The 18,504-nt window shown below is 40.8% G+C and overlaps 1 protein-coding gene across 2 annotated transcripts in view; it reads right to left on the bottom strand.

The window, feature by feature from the left end:
- Nucleotides 1-18,188, bottom strand: part of Mdn1 (midasin AAA ATPase 1) — a 123,846-nt gene extending 105,658 nt beyond the window's left edge. For both annotated transcript variants that reach the window (XM_050145480.1, XM_050145481.1), the window contains exons 1-11: nt 17,995-18,188; nt 11,534-11,760; nt 8,630-8,854; nt 8,046-8,153; nt 7,782-7,974; nt 6,237-6,479; nt 5,873-6,004; nt 4,473-4,576; nt 3,300-3,414; nt 2,374-2,558; nt 1,547-1,628 (exon numbers count right to left, since the gene is read on the bottom strand). In XM_050145480.1, coding sequence (XP_050001437.1) covers nt 1,547-1,628; nt 2,374-2,558; nt 3,300-3,414; nt 4,473-4,576; nt 5,873-6,004; nt 6,237-6,479; nt 7,782-7,974; nt 8,046-8,153; nt 8,630-8,854; nt 11,534-11,760; nt 17,995-18,096 — 1,716 coding nt within the window. In that variant the 5' untranslated portion in view covers nt 18,097-18,188. The remainder of the gene's footprint in view (nt 1-1,546; nt 1,629-2,373; nt 2,559-3,299; nt 3,415-4,472; nt 4,577-5,872; nt 6,005-6,236; nt 6,480-7,781; nt 7,975-8,045; nt 8,154-8,629; nt 8,855-11,533; nt 11,761-17,994) is intronic.
- Between the last annotated feature and the right edge of the window lie 316 nt (nt 18,189-18,504).

Genomic DNA, 18,504 nt, shown 5'->3' with positions numbered 1-18,504 from the left:
TTGGACAGCTCACAACTGCTTGTAACCTCAGTACTAGAGGAGCTGATACGATCTTCTGGTCTTTGTAGGCACCTGCACTTATATTCATGAACCCATAGACAGGCAGACGGACATACACACACAAAATTACAAAGCAATCCATTAGTGAGTGAATGATATAAAATCACTGAGTTAAGTTCTTGCTAATTCTTGGCTGTGGATGCAGTCAGCAGCTCAAACAAACCCTTATCACAATGACTGCCATCATACAGGAAGAAATTAGCACAAATATTCTATTTTCAACAAATACTGTTTATCCATTAATAAAATACTTGTACATATATTCAGAGAAGCATATATCACAAGATAAAAGCATAAAGTTCCATTGGCAGCAGATTAATGAAAAAATATCACATATATAAGCAATTGGAATATTATTCTGTCTAAAAAGGAATAAATGCTACAAGGACTAATGAAAATATGCAGAGTGTAGCAGGTAGACTCAAAAGACAACATACTGCATGCCCGTATTTATGTCAGCATTTGGAAAGTCACAGGTTAGCCCTCTCCAGAGTGTTACAGAATAGGAAATTGAGCAAAAACTAAAGAGACAGAGGGAATTTTACAGAAGGTTATCCATCAGAGATTTGTTTTTGCATTCTCTTTTATGGGGGGGAAGGGGCAAAAGTGCTGCTGTCACAGAGAACCCAGTACCTACATGGTGGCTCACAATCAACTCTAATTCCAATTTCAAGAATTCCAAAGCCTTACACTTTGACTTCCACAGACACCAGACATGCATGTAACACCATGCATGCACATGCACGCACACACACACACACACACACACACACTGCATTTTACAAGGTTAGAGAGAACAGCCTAAGGTTTGCAAACAATCAACGTAATATTGCCAGTAACTTTACAAGAACTGCCAAATGATAGAGGCTCTCTGTAAGAGCTAACTGGACTCCTGTGCCAATGTCAGATTTAAAGAGATTTAAGGAAGCGACAGTCTCATATGGCATGCATTTACCTTTTGCGAGGCAAATATTAAGCTCATTATCAGTTTATAAGAGAATTATCCCTTAAAGACTGTACAGACACTAAACCAAAGATACAGATTTGGAGAGACTACACAGACTATAAAGACCACAGCTCCGTCTAGAGAGCTAGATCAGCAGTTAAGAGCACTAGTTGCTCTTCCAAGGACCTGAGTTCAATTACCAGCACCCACATGGCACCTCACAACTGCCTAATTCCAGTTGCAGAGGATCCCACACAGACATACACACACCTCACACAGACGTACATCCAGGCCAAACACCAAGGCACATAAAATAAGTGAATAAAGAAAAAAAAAGATCCCAGATCTAGAGGCACTACCACACCAGCCCATTCTGTCAAGCTTTCGCCTCACGTCCACTGTGAAACCCTACCTCCTCTTCTATAGTAACACCCTGTTTTAAGATAAGTTATTCAACATATCTGACTAGCTTGAAGGCAGCTCAGTTTTAAATGGCTAAGGGAAGTAAACGGTAGCTAGAAGAAACCAACAGTATCTTACCTCTTGAAAAACATGTAACGATGCTGATGAAGATGTACTGTCAAAGCCATGAGCAATTCTATTACACCAGTTCAGGAGATCCCTTAAAAGCAAGCAAGCAAACAAAAAAATATATGCTAAAGAGATGACAAGTTATTTAACCCTCTTAAGTCTAAATCTCCCTAATCTAGCAATGTGGAAGAGAAAGTACTAGAGGTTAAGTCCTTACCCATTTCTCCTGTACCCACGTCAGACAAAGTAACAAGGAGGGAAAGAGACTAAGTACTACCAAATTCAGGGGACCCACTCACTCCTAATTCCCACTGAGAATGGAGAGCTGAGGCATAGAACTAATTACATGGAGCAAATCCAGGAAGGCTTACTTCAGCCAAGTGTGGTGACCCTTCTCCCACTCGGGAGGCAGACACAGGCAGATCTCTCTAAGTTCAAAGGCCAGACTGGTCTTTAAAATAAGTCCCACTACAGACTCTGTCTCAAGTGCCACCCCCACCAAAAGATCTATTAATAAAGGACTTCTATTGAGAGAATGACTAAGGTGAGCATTTAAGGTAATCTTTAAAGCTTTGTTTCTGAGCTATGTGAGCTCTATATCCTAGATTGGCTATACAGCCTGGCCTGGCCTGCAAGATCCTCCTGCCTCAGGCTCTTAGAATGATAGAATTAGATGCATGTGCCTGGCCCAGCTCAAAGGGGATCTGATTTCATGATAAAACTCATAGGTTTAATCTGTAAACTTGACTTGTCAGGATCATCTGCTTCTAACTGGAAGAAGTTTCCAGCAAAACTGTTTTTAAAATATCAACTGAAAGCAGTATGTAGTCAGGTACCTTAAAGATAGTTCTCTTCCCTCCAGGACCACTCTTCTGTTTTCTCTCGAAACTTCCTGTGGAGCCTGTTCACAGTCAACAGAACTGGCACTTGGACAGCAATGTTTTTCTCCAGTAAGCTCAAGGTAAATGTCAAGTAAATGATCAGTTTCGGCCAAAAGGCTTGGATATCTGCTCTGAAGAATCTGATCCAGGAGAAAAAGAAAGAAAATTGAACAGCTGAAAGTACCCACCCTACAGAATGGCAGAACGGTGCCCTAGTCTGAGTAAGGAGTTGAGCCCTGGCCCTAGTGCAGGGATGGGGAAAACACACAACTGCAGACACTAGTCAAGCAAAAAAATAGATTTCCCTGTAAAATATTTCATCTTTACCAAGCATAGTAATTTATACCCTCACCTGTCTTTGCCCCCACCCATTCTGAAAATTCCATGACTTTCCTTAAACTATGACATTCTAGTCATTTAAAACAGTTTAGAGGACAAAAGCCAGATACCCAAATAACCAAGCCATAGGTACTCAAGTACCCAAATTAACAAACTCTGCAAGTACTACTTTGTTTAATCCTGAATATAATTCTATCAGCTTCATTATGTAATCTTAGCTAAAAATAAATGAAAAAGTTATATAGGAAAAAAGTTAAAGCCGACCATAAAAGAAGAGTCATTGACAAAAAGCAGTTAAGTTTAAAAGACAGAAGTAGAATTGAAAGCACAATGTGTAGTCATTGGCTTCAATAGCTACTTAACACTGCAGGAGAGAGCTTCAAACTGGTTCCACTCTACGAGTTCCACTCTAGATTTCAGATATTCTAATTAGGGATGCTCTTCTGTACTGCTTCCTCTATTTCCATCTAAGAGGAGCTTCTGGAATTTTTCATAAGAAAAAATAAAAACGAAAGGCATTCTTGATCTGCAAAACTGCATACCTCATTCAGTTCTTTCTTGTCCAGATTATCCAGGTGAATTTTGGTCCAGTACTTGTCTAGCATAGTAGCATGACTATTCAGTGGCCGATACCAACTTCCTCCACAGCTCAAGAGCCTGCATTTTAGAGGAAAAAATACAAATAGCAACACATAAAACATTCAGTCAATAAAACGTTAATCTAGCTACAGTCAACTTACTTCATCTGAGGGGCACAAACCCCCAAGACCTATGAAGGATGACGGAAACCAGACAGTACAAAACCTACATAGTCACCAATAGTAAAGTTTTATTAATTAGGCAAAGCAAGAGATGATAAACAAGAATAAAGGCGGGCATGGTGTGATACATATTATCCTCACACCTGGGAGAAACTGAAGCTGCTTAACTGAGTTTGAGGGCAGCCTGCGTTATGCAGCAAGTATCTACAACAAAAACTCTAAAATAATCAATTAGAAAAATATTACAAAAGCTAAGGATTCTTCTTTCTGTAATAGTCCACTTAATATTTTCAAATCCTACTGATGACAGAGCAACTAAAACCATGGTAAGTGAAATCACAGATAAATGGGGTAACTGTTATACAATTATGTAATCATAAATAAAAGCTGCCATTTTAGTGCTGGATACTAATAGATTAAGTGGGGCAGATGAAAAAGTAAAGGCTGTCATTTGATGCACAAGTATTTTAAAAAAAGAAGTGAAGGAATTTTCACCAGAGTATTTTTAAATCACTGCAAATAATGCCATGGGGTGTTCTGATCTCAGTAAGACTCTTCTGTAAAGCATAAATGGCTGCGACAAAACATACTTGAGGGTATTAGCATGTTTAATAATAAGTTCATTGCTTGTTACCAAAAACTACACTTGGAAATTGTTACAAATTTCCAGAATAAGGGAGATATATATTAAATGTTTATTCCAGACAAACTACATGCGTACATATTAACCATACTGCCCCAAGAATGTCATTATTTTAATGTATAAGGAAAAGCCTCTTAATGTCCCTTGCTCAATCAACTGGGACTACAAGCGATAGAGCTGAAAACTGAATTCCAGTCTAAGTTGTATGGTATTTGCTCATGTCCGGGTTTTGGGGGATAATCATAGAGGCTCCAATATACAGCATCAAGAAGAGGTTTCAAAATGGGAACAGCCAAGTCAGTCGTACATACCTCCTTGTTGCAAATAACTGAAATGTAGGAGCTACTTTCAGACAGTCACCTTGTCCGGGAATCAAAAGCTCTCCATTTTCCAGAAGAGGAATCAACACAGAAACCTAAATCATAAAACCGGATTGAGACAGAAGCTATGAACAAACAAAAACCATCTGTCTCTACATGATGGGTATATCCTTAAAGGAAACTACACCCAGTTTTCCTAATTAGATCTTTCTAATCAAATGCCATGTGACTTTTCTGAGTTATCTGCACGGCAGTACAACACCTTATTTACTCAATAGTCACTGAGTGCTTACTAGGACCCAGAACCAAGCAAGACAGTAGGATGCAAACAGGACTTAAAAGTCAAGGGCCTTACAAGAGATGGGAGAAATGCAAATGACCACACAGCATGATAAGCTTAATTCAGAAGAAATCACTGAGCCTGCTCCAAAGATAAAAATACTCACTAAGTCTTAAAGAATGAGCTACATTTGGTGGAACAGTAATGTCCAACACAAAACCATTTTTTTCTTCTCCAGGATGCAAAATTCAATATGCACTTAACTTGAAGATTCATTTGTAAAAATATTAAAATCAATCTAAAAAAATCTATCTAAACAAAAACACCTTAATCCTTAGTACATCTTTGTGGTCATAGTTAAGGATTTCAGAGGAAACAAAGACTACCACTTTCCTGCAGAAGTGATCTTTCTAAAAGTCAAAATAGCCCACCATTGGGGCATGCTCCTGTAATCAGAGCACTGGGGCAAGAGCAATGCCAATCCAAGGTCAGTATGGGCTACACAGGGAACTTTACAGCTATAGAATGAAAAGTGTCTCAAAACAGGTGGTGGTGGCTCACGCCTTTAATCCCTTTCTCAGAGGCGGAGGCGGGCGGAGCTCTACAAATTCAAGGCCAGCCTGGTCTACAGGAGTTCCAGGGCAGTCAGGGCAACACAGAGAAACACCCTTTTTGGGGAAGGAAAAAAAACAAAACAAAACAAAACAAAAAAACTACAACCCATAATCATTACTTATTTCTTCAGCAAACAGATGCAAGCACATTATTTGTACCTTCATTTGTCCTCACCCCCCTAGTCTACAGCTGCCACATCTGAAAAGCAGGATCTCAAAGTTCCCAATGTATCGCTAACAGTTGCCCACCAGGTAATAAGACTGCTCACTATACTCAACCATTACAAGAAATAGCACAAAACATTTAATGAATACTTTAAGAAATAGGAGACAGATGAAAAAACCCAATTAAATCTCTTTAATCAGATTAGGCAGATAACTATGGAAGAGCTTCCCACAACATACCTTGTGAAACACCAAACCATCCCCAGGCACTGTGGATAAAATGTTCTCCAAAGACAAGATGTGTAGAGCAAAGGGTTTAGCAGATGACGTACCACATCTAACGGAGCATAGTCAATATCCTCCAGAAGGATCCAGTGGCCTTTTGTGGCTGCCTGTGTCAGGGTGCCAGGCTGCCATACAAATTCTCCAGGGACATCTGTACAACGATACATGCCCAGTAGCATCTGTGGAAGAGAAGTTAATTACAGAAACCATACATCTGAGATAACAAGGCTACTTCCTTTGACAAGTCCTATGAAATTTCAACAAGGAAAGGCGGCATGTGAGGTTTACAAAGCTTATCCCAAAAGCCAAAAGTAAGGGCAACAACCATTTCTATGTTCCCTTAGCAAAAATATTAGAATGCTGAAATTTGCAAACACACAAACCCAGAAATACTTGCAACTTCTTAATTACCTTACTGTCCGTCTGATCTCCAAGCTGGACCTTGAGAAGCTGAGGAGGTTTTCTTCTACCTGTCCGTGCAGCGAAATGTTCAACTAAGGCAGTTTTGCCACTTCCTATTGGTCCCTCCAGCAACACTGCATTCTGAGAAGCCACCGCAACAGCAAGGGTCTGAAGATTTTTACACACAGACTCAACCAACACAAAGGACTTAAGAGTCAGCTCCTGCTCCCATGAAGAACTCCTGTCACTTGCCTAAGAAGAAAAGTAAAAAAGAGAAAGACTATTTAATAAGAGACCTTCTCCCAAGTGACACAAGAAAATTTCTGTAACAATGCTTCTAATGACTTTACATTACAATAACAAGCGTGTTAACCAAATTTAGAATAATTTCATATTTTTAATATTACTTTTGTGTAGAGCAAAGGTTTAAGAAAGCTTTTTTTTGTAAATTTCCAAATCACCTTATGTGTATGGGCACCCTGTGTGTATGTATATGCACCAAGGTGTGCTTGCTACCTATGGAGTCCAGAAGAGGGCATAGGTTCCTCTGGACCTGGAGTCACATGCAGCTGTGGGCTGGGACTGCCAAAGGTGCTGGAGCAATGTTATCTCTTTTGTTTGTTTGAGGCAGGCTCTTACTCTGGCCTCAAATACAAAGGCTGCCTGAGCTTCCTGAGAGCAAGGATTAAAGACATACAAAAGCACACCTGGCCCAGTAAAGGCTCTTAACACTGGAGCGCTCTCCAGCCTAAAGATAATTTCTAAACAGATTCAAGAGCCTCATAATCACCAGGAGCTTTTGTTGTAGTACTCTCCAACATTCTACAATTTTATACTTAAGATTAACAATGCCAGCACTTTAGCTTCAATTCCAGGGTCTCCAACACAAACTCTAACCTCCAAGGGCTTTGGCACTCATGTAGTTGACAAAACATACTCAGGCACACACACCTACACAGAAAAATTTGTAAGACCTTAAAAAAATCAACAACGCATGAACTCGTAGTCTAGTTGCTACATGTGAAGTACATGTTATGCTGTATCACTTGTACAGATGCAAAGAACTGGGAAAATCTGGGCACTGAGAGAATACACTGTTTCAAATGCATGAAGCTTTTTCAGGTACAGTAAGAACAGCCTTCTGGTGTTTGTCTGGGGATCCTGGCCTAACCTATCAAGTGCTTTCCCACCAGGCTATATCCTCAGTCCTGAAGTCTGTTTCAGCGCCAGCCTTCATGTGTTATTTTCTTCATTTTTGAGACGGAACCTTGCTGCATTATTTAAGCAGGCTCAAGAGATCCTCTTGCCTCAGCCTGCCGAATAGCTGGCCCACAGGACTGTGTAACAATGGCAGCTTCGAAATCCGCTAAAGTTCAAGGCATAACAGAGGTGGCATTATATTTCCAATTTCAGATTTAAGAGAGATGAAAGGAACACCTGGGAGAAAAAAATCTTCATTTCTCCATAAACACTTCTAAAATGGAACAGCACTTTAGTAAACTCAATGTGAACCCCACATGATTCATGGACCCTGACCTACTGAGGTTACAATACCTGCTCTCCGGGACCGGATGGTTGTTTGGGCAGCACCACACCACAGACAGCGGTCACGCTGGAAGAGAGGTCAGCTGAAACAACATGTCCCTGAATGTACCGGGGCTCCTCTCCCTTATGCCAAAGGGAGGCTTTTGGGTTGGCCAAAACCAAGGCCTTCTCCAAGTCCTGCAGTTGGGCCTCTTCTAACAACCTAAAAGAAAAAGGTCCCATGAAATCCACACAAAAAAGACACAGAAGCCCTCCAGAAAGACCCGTGCTCACCTCAACCTGAAATGCACCAATTCATCACTACTGAAAATCTTCCTTAGGAAGGCTAGCTTGTGCTCTTCATTCATGCAAGTCACCAGCGCAAGACAGTTAGCTGTATGCCTGAGGAAAAAAGAAGCAGATCGATTCTGCTAACCCACAGTTAAGAAAAGTACTTGTCCACTAAGCACCCGAAATTGAAGTCTTCACTATCACAACATACACTTAATGAATAAAGAGCACAAAGTTCACATTTAGCAGAACAGGAAAAAGGCTGAAACTCCATGCATATCATTTTTCTGAAGCAGCACTGAACGATTAGGGAAAAAGGGTAAGAACTGAAACTTGACAATGACAAAATGATCTGGGGCTAGGAGGGATTAGCAGTTAAGAGCACTGACTGCTCTTCTAGAGGACTGGAGTGCAATTTCCAACACCCACATGACAGCGCACAACCATCCATAACTCGTGGGATCCAACAAACATACAGACAACACCCATACACATAAAATAAATAATTTAAGAAGACCATATCTAAAAGGTTTTTCTTTGCCCTGCCCCACCCCACCCAAATCAAAAGCACAGGCTAAGCCACATACCAGCGCACCAAAGCATCATGGCTCCTGAGGAGAGGGACACACACACTCCAGTCCCAGAGCTCCCGGAAAACAGGCTGCCTCTGTTTCAGAAACGTGTGGGCAGCTTCCATTAGGTCTCGGAGCTTCATCCGCCTGCGTCCATAGCGCACAGGGTTGGCATCGGTACTCTCAAGAAAGAGCCGCTGAAACACTGGATAGGTGTCCTTGAAATAGCGCAGGGCAAACCTTCAGGAGGGAAAACAGGAGGAATCGTCATTCATTGGTACAAGCAGCCAAGTGCCCATCTATCCTCAGGGACATGACTGGGGAAATGAGCACCTTCAATCCCTAGAGAAGCAGCCAAATGCCCACCTGCACTAATGAACAGAACTGCAGAATGTAATAGAACTCTTCATACCTCAGAATGGGGAGAATAATGCTAAAGCCATACACTCCTGGAGACTGAAACCATTTCAGGTTGAGGAAGAGGCCCTGGCATAAGACACCAGTTCAGAAGACATGATTGCCAAAGGCTTTACCCACAGAAGTAGAGCATATCCTGAGTAGTAATTACTGACTGTACTCACTGAACACTCACTGGATTCTCACTACTATGATACTATCTAGAGATACGAAAAATCATGTTGATGCCACTGAATAATGGAGAGCCACTTAACAGAATCAGGAGAGAACAAAACAAAAATGTTCAACTGAATCTGAGGGAAGTAAAACTAGGGGCTTACGATACATCTTAAAGCAGACAGAGTTTTTATCCAAAAAATAAAAAATAAAAATAAAGCAGACAGAGGAAAAGCTGGGCAGTGGTGACACGCACCTTTAATCCCAGCACTCTGATCTCCTAGAGAGCCAGGTCCAGGACAGCCAGGGCTACACAGAGAATCCCTGACTCGAAAAACAAAGAATTCAGAGATCTTTAAGAGAACACATAATGTACGCTTTTAGCTGGGCGTGATGTAACACACCTTTAGTCCTAGCACTCAGAAGGGAGAGGCAGTAGGATCTCTGAGTTTTAGGCCAATATCAAACAGCAACAAAAGAACATGAAGTGATGCCAATGGAAAAACAGACAACTAATTAATCCATGATCCTAACGAACCTCTAACATAGTCCTCACATTCTGCCATGAAAGCTCACTCCAAGTGGTACTTCCAGGCTACCACATTTCAATTCTAAGGCTACTTCCTTCTGCTTCTCCAGTAACCGAATATGCAGTCCTTACATTCTTTTTTTTTTTAATATTTATTTATTATGTATACAATATTCTGTCTTTGTGTATGCCTGCAGGCCAGAAGAGGGCACCAGACCCCATTACAGATGGTTGTGAGCCACCATGTGGTTGCTGGGAATTGAACTCAGGACCTTTGGAAGAGCAAGCGATGCTCTTAACCTCTGAGCCATCTCTCCAGCCCCAGTCCTTACATTCTATACTGATTCAAATAAAGCTCGAAAGGCAGATTACAAAACAGAAAACTTAAGTTAACTGAAAAAAATCCCTTGTGACTCTGCCCAAAAGTCAGAATTATATACAATTCTCATGGTACTAATGGATTTTACCAATTTACAATATGCAGAAAGAGTTGTTTTGCATATTGAAATGAGATTTATACCAGATGATACAGAATTGACTTTATTATTTATTCAGTTACAAGACAGAAACAGGAATAGGATTTATCCCATACACATAACACACATCCGATCCCATATGGATCTGCCAGGTTCTCTAGCACAAGTTATGCAGAAATCGATCACATATGATTGGAAATGTACTGAAGGCCTCAGAATTTCATAAAATACATCATGTTCTTCAGAATTTCATAAAATACATCATGTTCTTAGCAAAGGTTTAAAAAAGGACTTTCCATCACATGCCAACAAGCCAAAGAAATTTTAAGGAAATGTCCTACATATTCATTATACAACCAAACACCACTACCTGCAGGAAATAACCCAAAGGGTACTCAAAGGAATAAAATCTGGCAGATAGATTTATCCACAGGAGAAGCTATGCATCCCATCAAAATTGATAAAGATTCGGTTTGAACAAGAGACACCTCTTAATTAAAAAGCATGACTGTTTAATCTAAACTAACCTATAAAGCTAGCAAATGCTTCTCATTTGATCAAAAATAACTTGCCAAAAGAGAACCTCTGCAAAATTAGAGTTTGTGAAGGGTTTTGTTTTTGTCTTTTCAGAAGAATAAAGAGATCCAGCTAAGGAATCTGAAGACCATTGGACGAATGAGACATCTGTAGAAAAAGAACAAATTATCCAGAAAAAAATGTCTCCAAAAAAAGAGTAAATTGGCCTACTGGTATGTCACATTTCAAACAGGATAAAATTTCATAAATCTTCCCAAATCTTTATTTCTGCTATTCTCTACAGACATATAATGTAAATGGTCTTTTTGTAGTCCCAGTCTAATTGAAAATAAAAACTGACTTTAGAGTTGGTGTGTGGCTCTATCCTTCTCTAAACCCCAAGCATACTTATTAAAGTGAAATTCAAAATCTCTTGTCTCATGTCTGAAGAACCACCTGATATGGAACAGAAGAAAAAAAATTAAGAACTATTTTATTGCTACTAATCTTATAATTCTTTCGTTTTATATTGACTCTTTAGCAGCTTTCCTTAAGATATAAGATTTATAAGATAAATATCTATATATTAATTTTGTATTTTATATAAATAATTTTTTGTCATGATTTTAAAGGTTTCATCTACTTTCCAATACAAAATTTTGGGTTTGAGTCTCTATCAGTTTTCTGCAGTGAACCATGAACATGCCTAACAGTGACCTTTGACGGCTTCTCCCCAGTTCTTTGGTTACAGCAAGAGCCACCCCACTAGACTTGAGAAAAGAGGTTATCACCTCACAGAGAAATACAAATCAAACTGCTACTCACGGGAGAACATCAGGATGGTTACCAATGAGTTTGCTCATTGACACACTGAGACGCTCATGCAGATCATGGTTGACTTGGCCTCCACTTTTAATGGCTTCAGCATTTCTTTCCAGCAAATCCAAAAGGATAGGGCGCAGCTGGCGACCAAGCAAAAGGGTATAGTCTTTATCCAGGAGCAACTGTGCCAAGGAATTGAGGATACACTGGCGATCTTGAGGTGTCCATACCTAATCGAGAAGCAAGACAAATGTCTATATAAACAATATTCTTTAGTACTGAAAGGATCGGAGATCTAGCCTAGGATCAAAACACTAATTTCTAAATTTGAGTTCACAGTAAAACAAAATATGGTTCTGCTACAATAAAAGATTAGATTTTGTTACTAAGAGTTCCATCTGCTTACATTATAGACAAGAAAACCAATACTTAGGATTCCATTTTAAATGATACGTAACTTCACTCAACACTAAATGTTGAAATGTCTCAACACTGTCTAGGGAATGTAAAACCCCAGTGCTCCTGTCTCCTTTGCTACTCATAAATGAAAATGTAATTCTAGGATTACTTCAAGGCATGATGGAGAACACCTATAAAAGACAAACATAAAAAGGTAAGCTTTCTTATAGGCTCTTTGTTTTGCCAGCCACCAACCCAAATAACACAAGGACTTGTTATTAATTAGGAAAGCTCAGTCTTTAGCTTAGGCTTGACCCCCAACTATCTCTTATAATTAAACTAACCTGCTTCTATTAACTTATGTTTTACCACGTGGCTTTTTTACTCTCCTTCATTCTATATGGCTGACTTGGTCCATGTCTCAATGGCGATTCCCTGCCTTTCTTCTTCCCAGAATCTTCTCTCTCTCCACAAGTTCCACCTATTCTCTCCTGCCTAGCTATTGGCCATTCAGTTCTTCATTAAAATTCAAAAGGTGCCCCAGGCAGAGAAACATCTTCACAGTGTGAACAAATATTACACCAGATTAAGACCTGGGTGTAGCTTAAGTACAGCTTAGTTATATAGAGTTGGTAGCTAGAATGCAATGGGCTCTGGGTTCAATTCCCAAAATAATTAAGATAAAATTAATTCCTGAAAATAAACCAATCTAAAATTAGCAAAACAAAACCAGTATGAACAATCATACTTTGAGATGAACGAAGAGGTAAACCACAAAATCCTACTGTGTGGCCTCAGAATGTCCATAAGCATAAAAAAAACTGAGTGTGAGATTGTGTGTGTGTGTGTGTGTGTGTGTGTGTGTGTGTGTACATACACTGCTTATATGTAGACCAGTTAGCAGAACTTGCTGTTCAGCAATGTAATCAGATTTAAATTTACAAAGAAGGTATAAACAAACACTTTGATCCAAAGTTAGGACTTCATCATCCTCTAGCTGCTTTTGGTCATGGTATTTAATCACAGCAATAGAAACTTAAAATAAGACAGCAAACACAAGAAAGTTTCGAAAATGATCACTCAAAGGGAAAGAAATTTAACAGATTCAGCCATGACACTGAGAGGCAGCAAGTGCACTTTTTAAAGAGACCACTTTAAAGAGGGGTACTAGTTTGACATCAGCCTGAGCTACACAGTTGAGATCCTGTCTCCAAAAAGGGATTCCACACCAGGACTTTTTGTTTATTTCTTTAGGCTTTGCTTGTTTGACATATGAGGTCTTGTGATGAATCCCAAGCTGGCCATAGCAACCCTAAATTTTCCACCACCCCACCAAGACCTGTACCATCCAGTAATGTTAAATTGTAGATGTGCACAGTGAGCCCAGCTTCTGCTGTTAGGAAGTGTGGTTCTAAGCTCCATTTCATAACATGATTAGAATAATGTTACTGGTTTTATCTAATCCTTTTCTAGTTATGTATTGCAATGAGGCTAATCAAAAGATGATAGATAAGTAATTGTCTTATCTTACAGCACTAAAAGGTTGTATTTAGAGCCTACAGTATGTTAAGTGGTAGTAAATACTTGGCCTATCATGTATGAGTGTAGGCTCAACACCCACTACCAGAAACAAAACAAACCACGTACTTCTTTTCATTCTAGATACACAGTATAAAAAGGGATATAAAGGTTGCAATGGGTGATTAGCAAGTTCCTACTATATTATAAAATAGGATTTACACTAGATGACTTTACCCAATTTAGCTAATCAATGCTCTAGAAAGAAGGCTCGATGGTTAAGAGCACCTGCCTTCCAGATGACCTGAGTTCAATTCCCAGCATCCATATGGCACTTACAACTGCCTGTTACCCCAGTGCCAGGGGATCCAGCACCCTCACACAGACATACATACAGAAAAAACACCAATCATGTAAGTGCTCTAAGAATGTTTAGGGTAAACTAGAACAGCTGGCAGGCTAGATACATAATTTTATTTTGATTATTTTCAGATATATCCTATAGTAAGCTCCTTGATCATCTTGGGGGGAGGGGGGATTTAAAGAGAAAAATATATATATATATATATATATATTTAAAGTGTAAGTGCTCTGCCTGAACATAAACAAGAACACCTTGTATGTGCCTGGTACCCACCAAAGCCAATGGAGGGTCAGATTCTCTGGAACAGGAGTTACAATTCTTGGCTGTCACGTGGGTCTTTGCAGAAACAAATGCTCTTAATCACTGAACCATCTCCCTAGCCTCTGAGAAAGACTTTTATGAAGAAAAAATTAAACTAGTCTTCTAGTACTACCGAATACTATTATAAACTTATGGCTTAAAGTAACAAATGGTACTGTCTCATTTATTTCTGGAGTCTGAGGTTGGTGAGGGCACATTCCTCTGAAAGGTTTACGAGAGCATCAGCCTTCCTTGATGCTTCATGGCTTCTGGCAGTGGCTATCAATCCTTCCCTGGCTTTCAGCTCCAGCATTCCAATGGCAGCCTAGGTCAGAATCACCAAGGTCACCTCTCTGCCCTTTGATCTCAATCTTTACTTTTGTAATACATGGCTGGACGGTTAGTATCAAGACAAACCTAGTGTCAAGACAAACCGATCATTTCAAGACTCATCTAGAACAATCCTTCAGACACATTTGTGAGGGATTCTCTACAAGGTTGGCCTCTCAGTGTCAGTGAGGGACTGTCTTGGTTATGTTAACTGAGGTGTGAAGAGTCACTTAAGTAGGGTAGATCGTTCCTTGGGCAGATGTATACTGTGTAAATGAGGAGAACCAAGCAGCAGCGCTCATCCTCTCGAGCCCCAACTGTGGACACTGACCAACAGCCCATGCTCCTGCTGCCTTGTGTTAACAGTCACAACACACTGGACTTTCCGGTGTGAGCCAGAGTAAGTTCTTTCTCTGCTGCATAATTTTCTGTCATGGTGTTTTATCACAGCAACAGAGAATAAACTAGGATAATTTTATTATGGCGGCAAGGCTCCATTTCCAAATGACATCACACTGGAAAGTATTAGAAGCCAGGATTTTCCTATTATTTTTGGTGGCTACAAGTTATTGTTTTGCAGCACTGTGAATCAAAGCCCTCTATACAGGCCACACCCCCAGCTTTGATAGCTACACTGAACCATTAAACTGGTGCTGTCCTACATTTTTTCAATTCCCAACCATGAATAAAACTACTAATGAGATTTTCAATAATGAAGACCCAGCTAGTCTGGAACTCAGAGGTTTACCTGCCTCTGCCTCCAGTGCTGGGATTACAGGAGGTAGAAGCAGGTGGATGTTTTTTGAGTTCAAGGCCAACCTGGTCTATAAAGAAGGTTCCAGGACAGCCAGAGAAGTTATAGAGAAACCCTTGCCCCCCCCCCAAAAAAAACAAAAAACAACAAATAGATAAGCAATAAATAAATCTTCGGCTATGCTATGTCCCAGTACCTATGATGCTTGGTGTTAAATGTAAATACAGTGATCAAAGTTGAGGAGGAATCACAGTGGGAATGAAAATAAAAATAGACACAGACCCTGACAAGAAGCCCACTGCAGGGACACCTGTAATTAGGGCCTGACAAGAAGCCCACCCTAGTGACACACCTGTAATCAGTACCTGAGAAGAAACCCACCCTAGTGACAAACCTGTAATCAGGGCCTGAGAAGCCCACCCTAGTGACACACCTGTAATCAGAGCTTGGAAAATAGAGGCAGAAGAATCAGGAATTGGCAAGTTGGAGGCGAGCCTGGACTTCAAGGTTTTTGAAACTTGTCTCTAAAGAAAATAATTTTTTACAAAAGTAATACCAAAGCCAGGCAGGGTAGCACATACCTTGGGTCTGTAAGTTCCAGAGTAGGATAGTCTAAACAGTAAATTAGCATGAGATGCTGTCTCAAAAACCAAACAAAACAGGTTCTAAGCACAAGCAAAGAATGAGGGCGGAAGGTTAACTCAGTGGTACAGTGTGAGGCCCTGCAATCAATCCCCAGAATGACCGCACCAATCCACTAACAGTTGGCACCTAGCTCTTAGAATTAGGATAGTCATCAGTTAAGATGGATTTAAAAAATAAAAAAATCCTAAAAAAATCGTTCTTCAATTCTCAAATTCCATTGTGAATCAGTATTTCCACATCTTTATTACTCTTTAAAGAAGTGTTTTTGTTTCCAAACTAGGGGCACATATGGGGACTCGGTAGCCTCAGCACTGAGGCTAGCAAACATATAGGGAGATTCGGCCTCAAATTTAAAACAAAAGGAGCTGAAATCTAAATATAACAAACCCTCAATAAAAATATCTAAGCTATTCTCCAAAACAGAAAGGAATAAACCTGAAAGATTCCCGAGACTGCCTAGAATTCAAAAGACAAGTCAGGGAGACGACATAAACAAGTTTCTCCCAAACTCCCTAAGTCCAGGAAACTTTCTAGCTTTTTGGTATTACTATATTATTTAAATACACATATCTACCTTGAGCGGTGAATTTATGTTAGTCTCCCTAAAATCTTAGACCCCCAAAAAAGAATACAAATCATTCTCAACCCAACTCCCAAAACCTAAACATGAATCTCCTTAGGTGCTAAGAGTTAACTCTAAGGTCTGCAGTGTGCTGAGCAATGCTCTCCCAGGGAAAGATCTCTAGACCCAGAACCTACACTCTAAATTCAAGACGTAATCCTAGACCCTCCTGGCACAAGGTCAGCTCATCTAAACCAATTATCCCCCTTTTTTAAAAATCAACCCACCAAAAATCTATTTTCTCTAGACGGCATGGGCCAACTCATGCTGAGTCGACCCGCAGCAATTTTGGTATGGAAGCCACAGGTCAGGAATTCAGGCGACAGATGTCACTAACTTTAGCTTTTCATTATCAGAAATGCCTTTTGGTCCAGGCTGGTAGGGCCTGTCTGGAATCCCAGCCCTCTGTGGATCCCTGTGAGCTGGAGGCCAATCAATTTACACATGGGAGTTCCAGGACACCAAGAGCTACATAACAGAGACCTCATCTCAGAAGGAAAAAAACAAACAAGTAAAATGCCTTTCAACTGAGGGTATAACTCGGCAGCAGAACATAGATTCAAGCCCCCAGAAAAAAACTCTCGGAATTTTCTCAGGTGAATTCTATTCTGCTCTGAAATACTCAGGTTCTTTAGTCTAAGCCAGTGGTTCTCAATCTTCCTAATGCTGCCACCCTTTAATACAATTACTCATGTTGTGGTGACCCCAACCATAAAATTATTTTCAATGCTATTTCATGATTGTAACTTTGCTATTGTTATAAATCGTAATGTAAAGATCTGTTACACGATGGTCTCAGACGACTAACTGGGAAAGGCTGGCGACCACAAGATAAAAACCACTGGACCCGCTAGACTGCTGTTACTAAACAACGGAGTGTTTACGTACCTAATGCATTTGCAACCGAATGAGTTTCACAAAATTAAAATCACACTTTTCTAGTCTCAAGCTTACAGACAGAGTAGGTAGGGAAAAATAAAAGGAAATTAAAAGGCAGAGTGAAAAGTTGCTAGTAAGGATGCTCAACTCTGACAGTAGTCAAGAAGGCAAGGCTCTTGAAAACCCAAGACCTTTTGGAAAAAAAAATTATTTTCACCATCCAATTCCCAAAGTTAGGTGTCTGTTTTGAACTTCAGTTGTTTGTATGCTTACGAACCGACTCTGAAATCGATGCAAACTCCCTTGATGCTGAGACCAGACTTATCTGTCTCAGTCTGCACTGAGACTTGCGCCCTGGGGGATGATACCCGTCAATGTGCCAAACAGAAGGGACAAAGTTAGAAAGAAAAACATGCTGCAAGCAAACGGGGGTGGGGAAAGGAAGGGGCGGCGCAGGCAATGCACGTGTCTGGGGTACACAGATGCAACCTCGCAGAAAAACCAACTCTCTTCCTTTCGGAAAGTGCACGCTCCCCACCACGGTCTGAGCGCCGGTCGGGCAGGGAACTGGAGCTAACCCCGAATAACAAAGGCCCTTTCTGGGGACACCCGAGCTCCCCGGCCCGGGCCCGCCTCCCTTCGCCCGTGCTCACCGCCTTGGTCAGGAACTTGGTCAGCTCGCCGCAGCTCTTCTCGTTCTTGTCGGCGATTAGCCTCAGAGGCCCGGCCAGCAGCTCCACGGAGAGGTGCTCCATGGTCTCCCGGCCGCTGTGGGCCGCGGAGTCGCCGCCGAAGACGGACCAGCAAGGAAAGCCCCTAAAACCGGCGAGCGGACGCACACGTGGTGAAGGACTCCACCGACGTCATCAACCTGCGGCGGCCACTGCGGCGGCGCTACTGCTGCTACGCCCACCTCGGCGGAAATGCGTCACGGCGGCGACGCTGCTAGTAGGAAGTGAGGCGGAGATGGCTTTTGAGGCTTGCAGGATAACTGATGGGTTATCAGTGCACGACCCGAAAAAAAAAAAAAAAAAAAAAAAAAACGATTTTTCCCAACGGGATTAGATGTGAACGATAAGCAGATTTGCTGTCCAAGATTATCGCCCACAGAAAAGTGCCTTATTGTGAGAGAAGAACCCTTGATGCACTGTTTTGTTTGTTTT

Source organism: Alexandromys fortis, unplaced genomic scaffold (genome assembly GCF_014885135.2).
Source record: "Alexandromys fortis isolate MF-2015 unplaced genomic scaffold, M_Fortis_MF-2015_v1.1 scaffold_2_26212498_36691700, whole genome shotgun sequence".
NCBI classification, from domain to species: Eukaryota; Metazoa; Chordata; class Mammalia; order Rodentia; family Cricetidae; genus Alexandromys; species Alexandromys fortis.
This window is presented reverse-complemented; position numbering and strand designations above follow the sequence as displayed.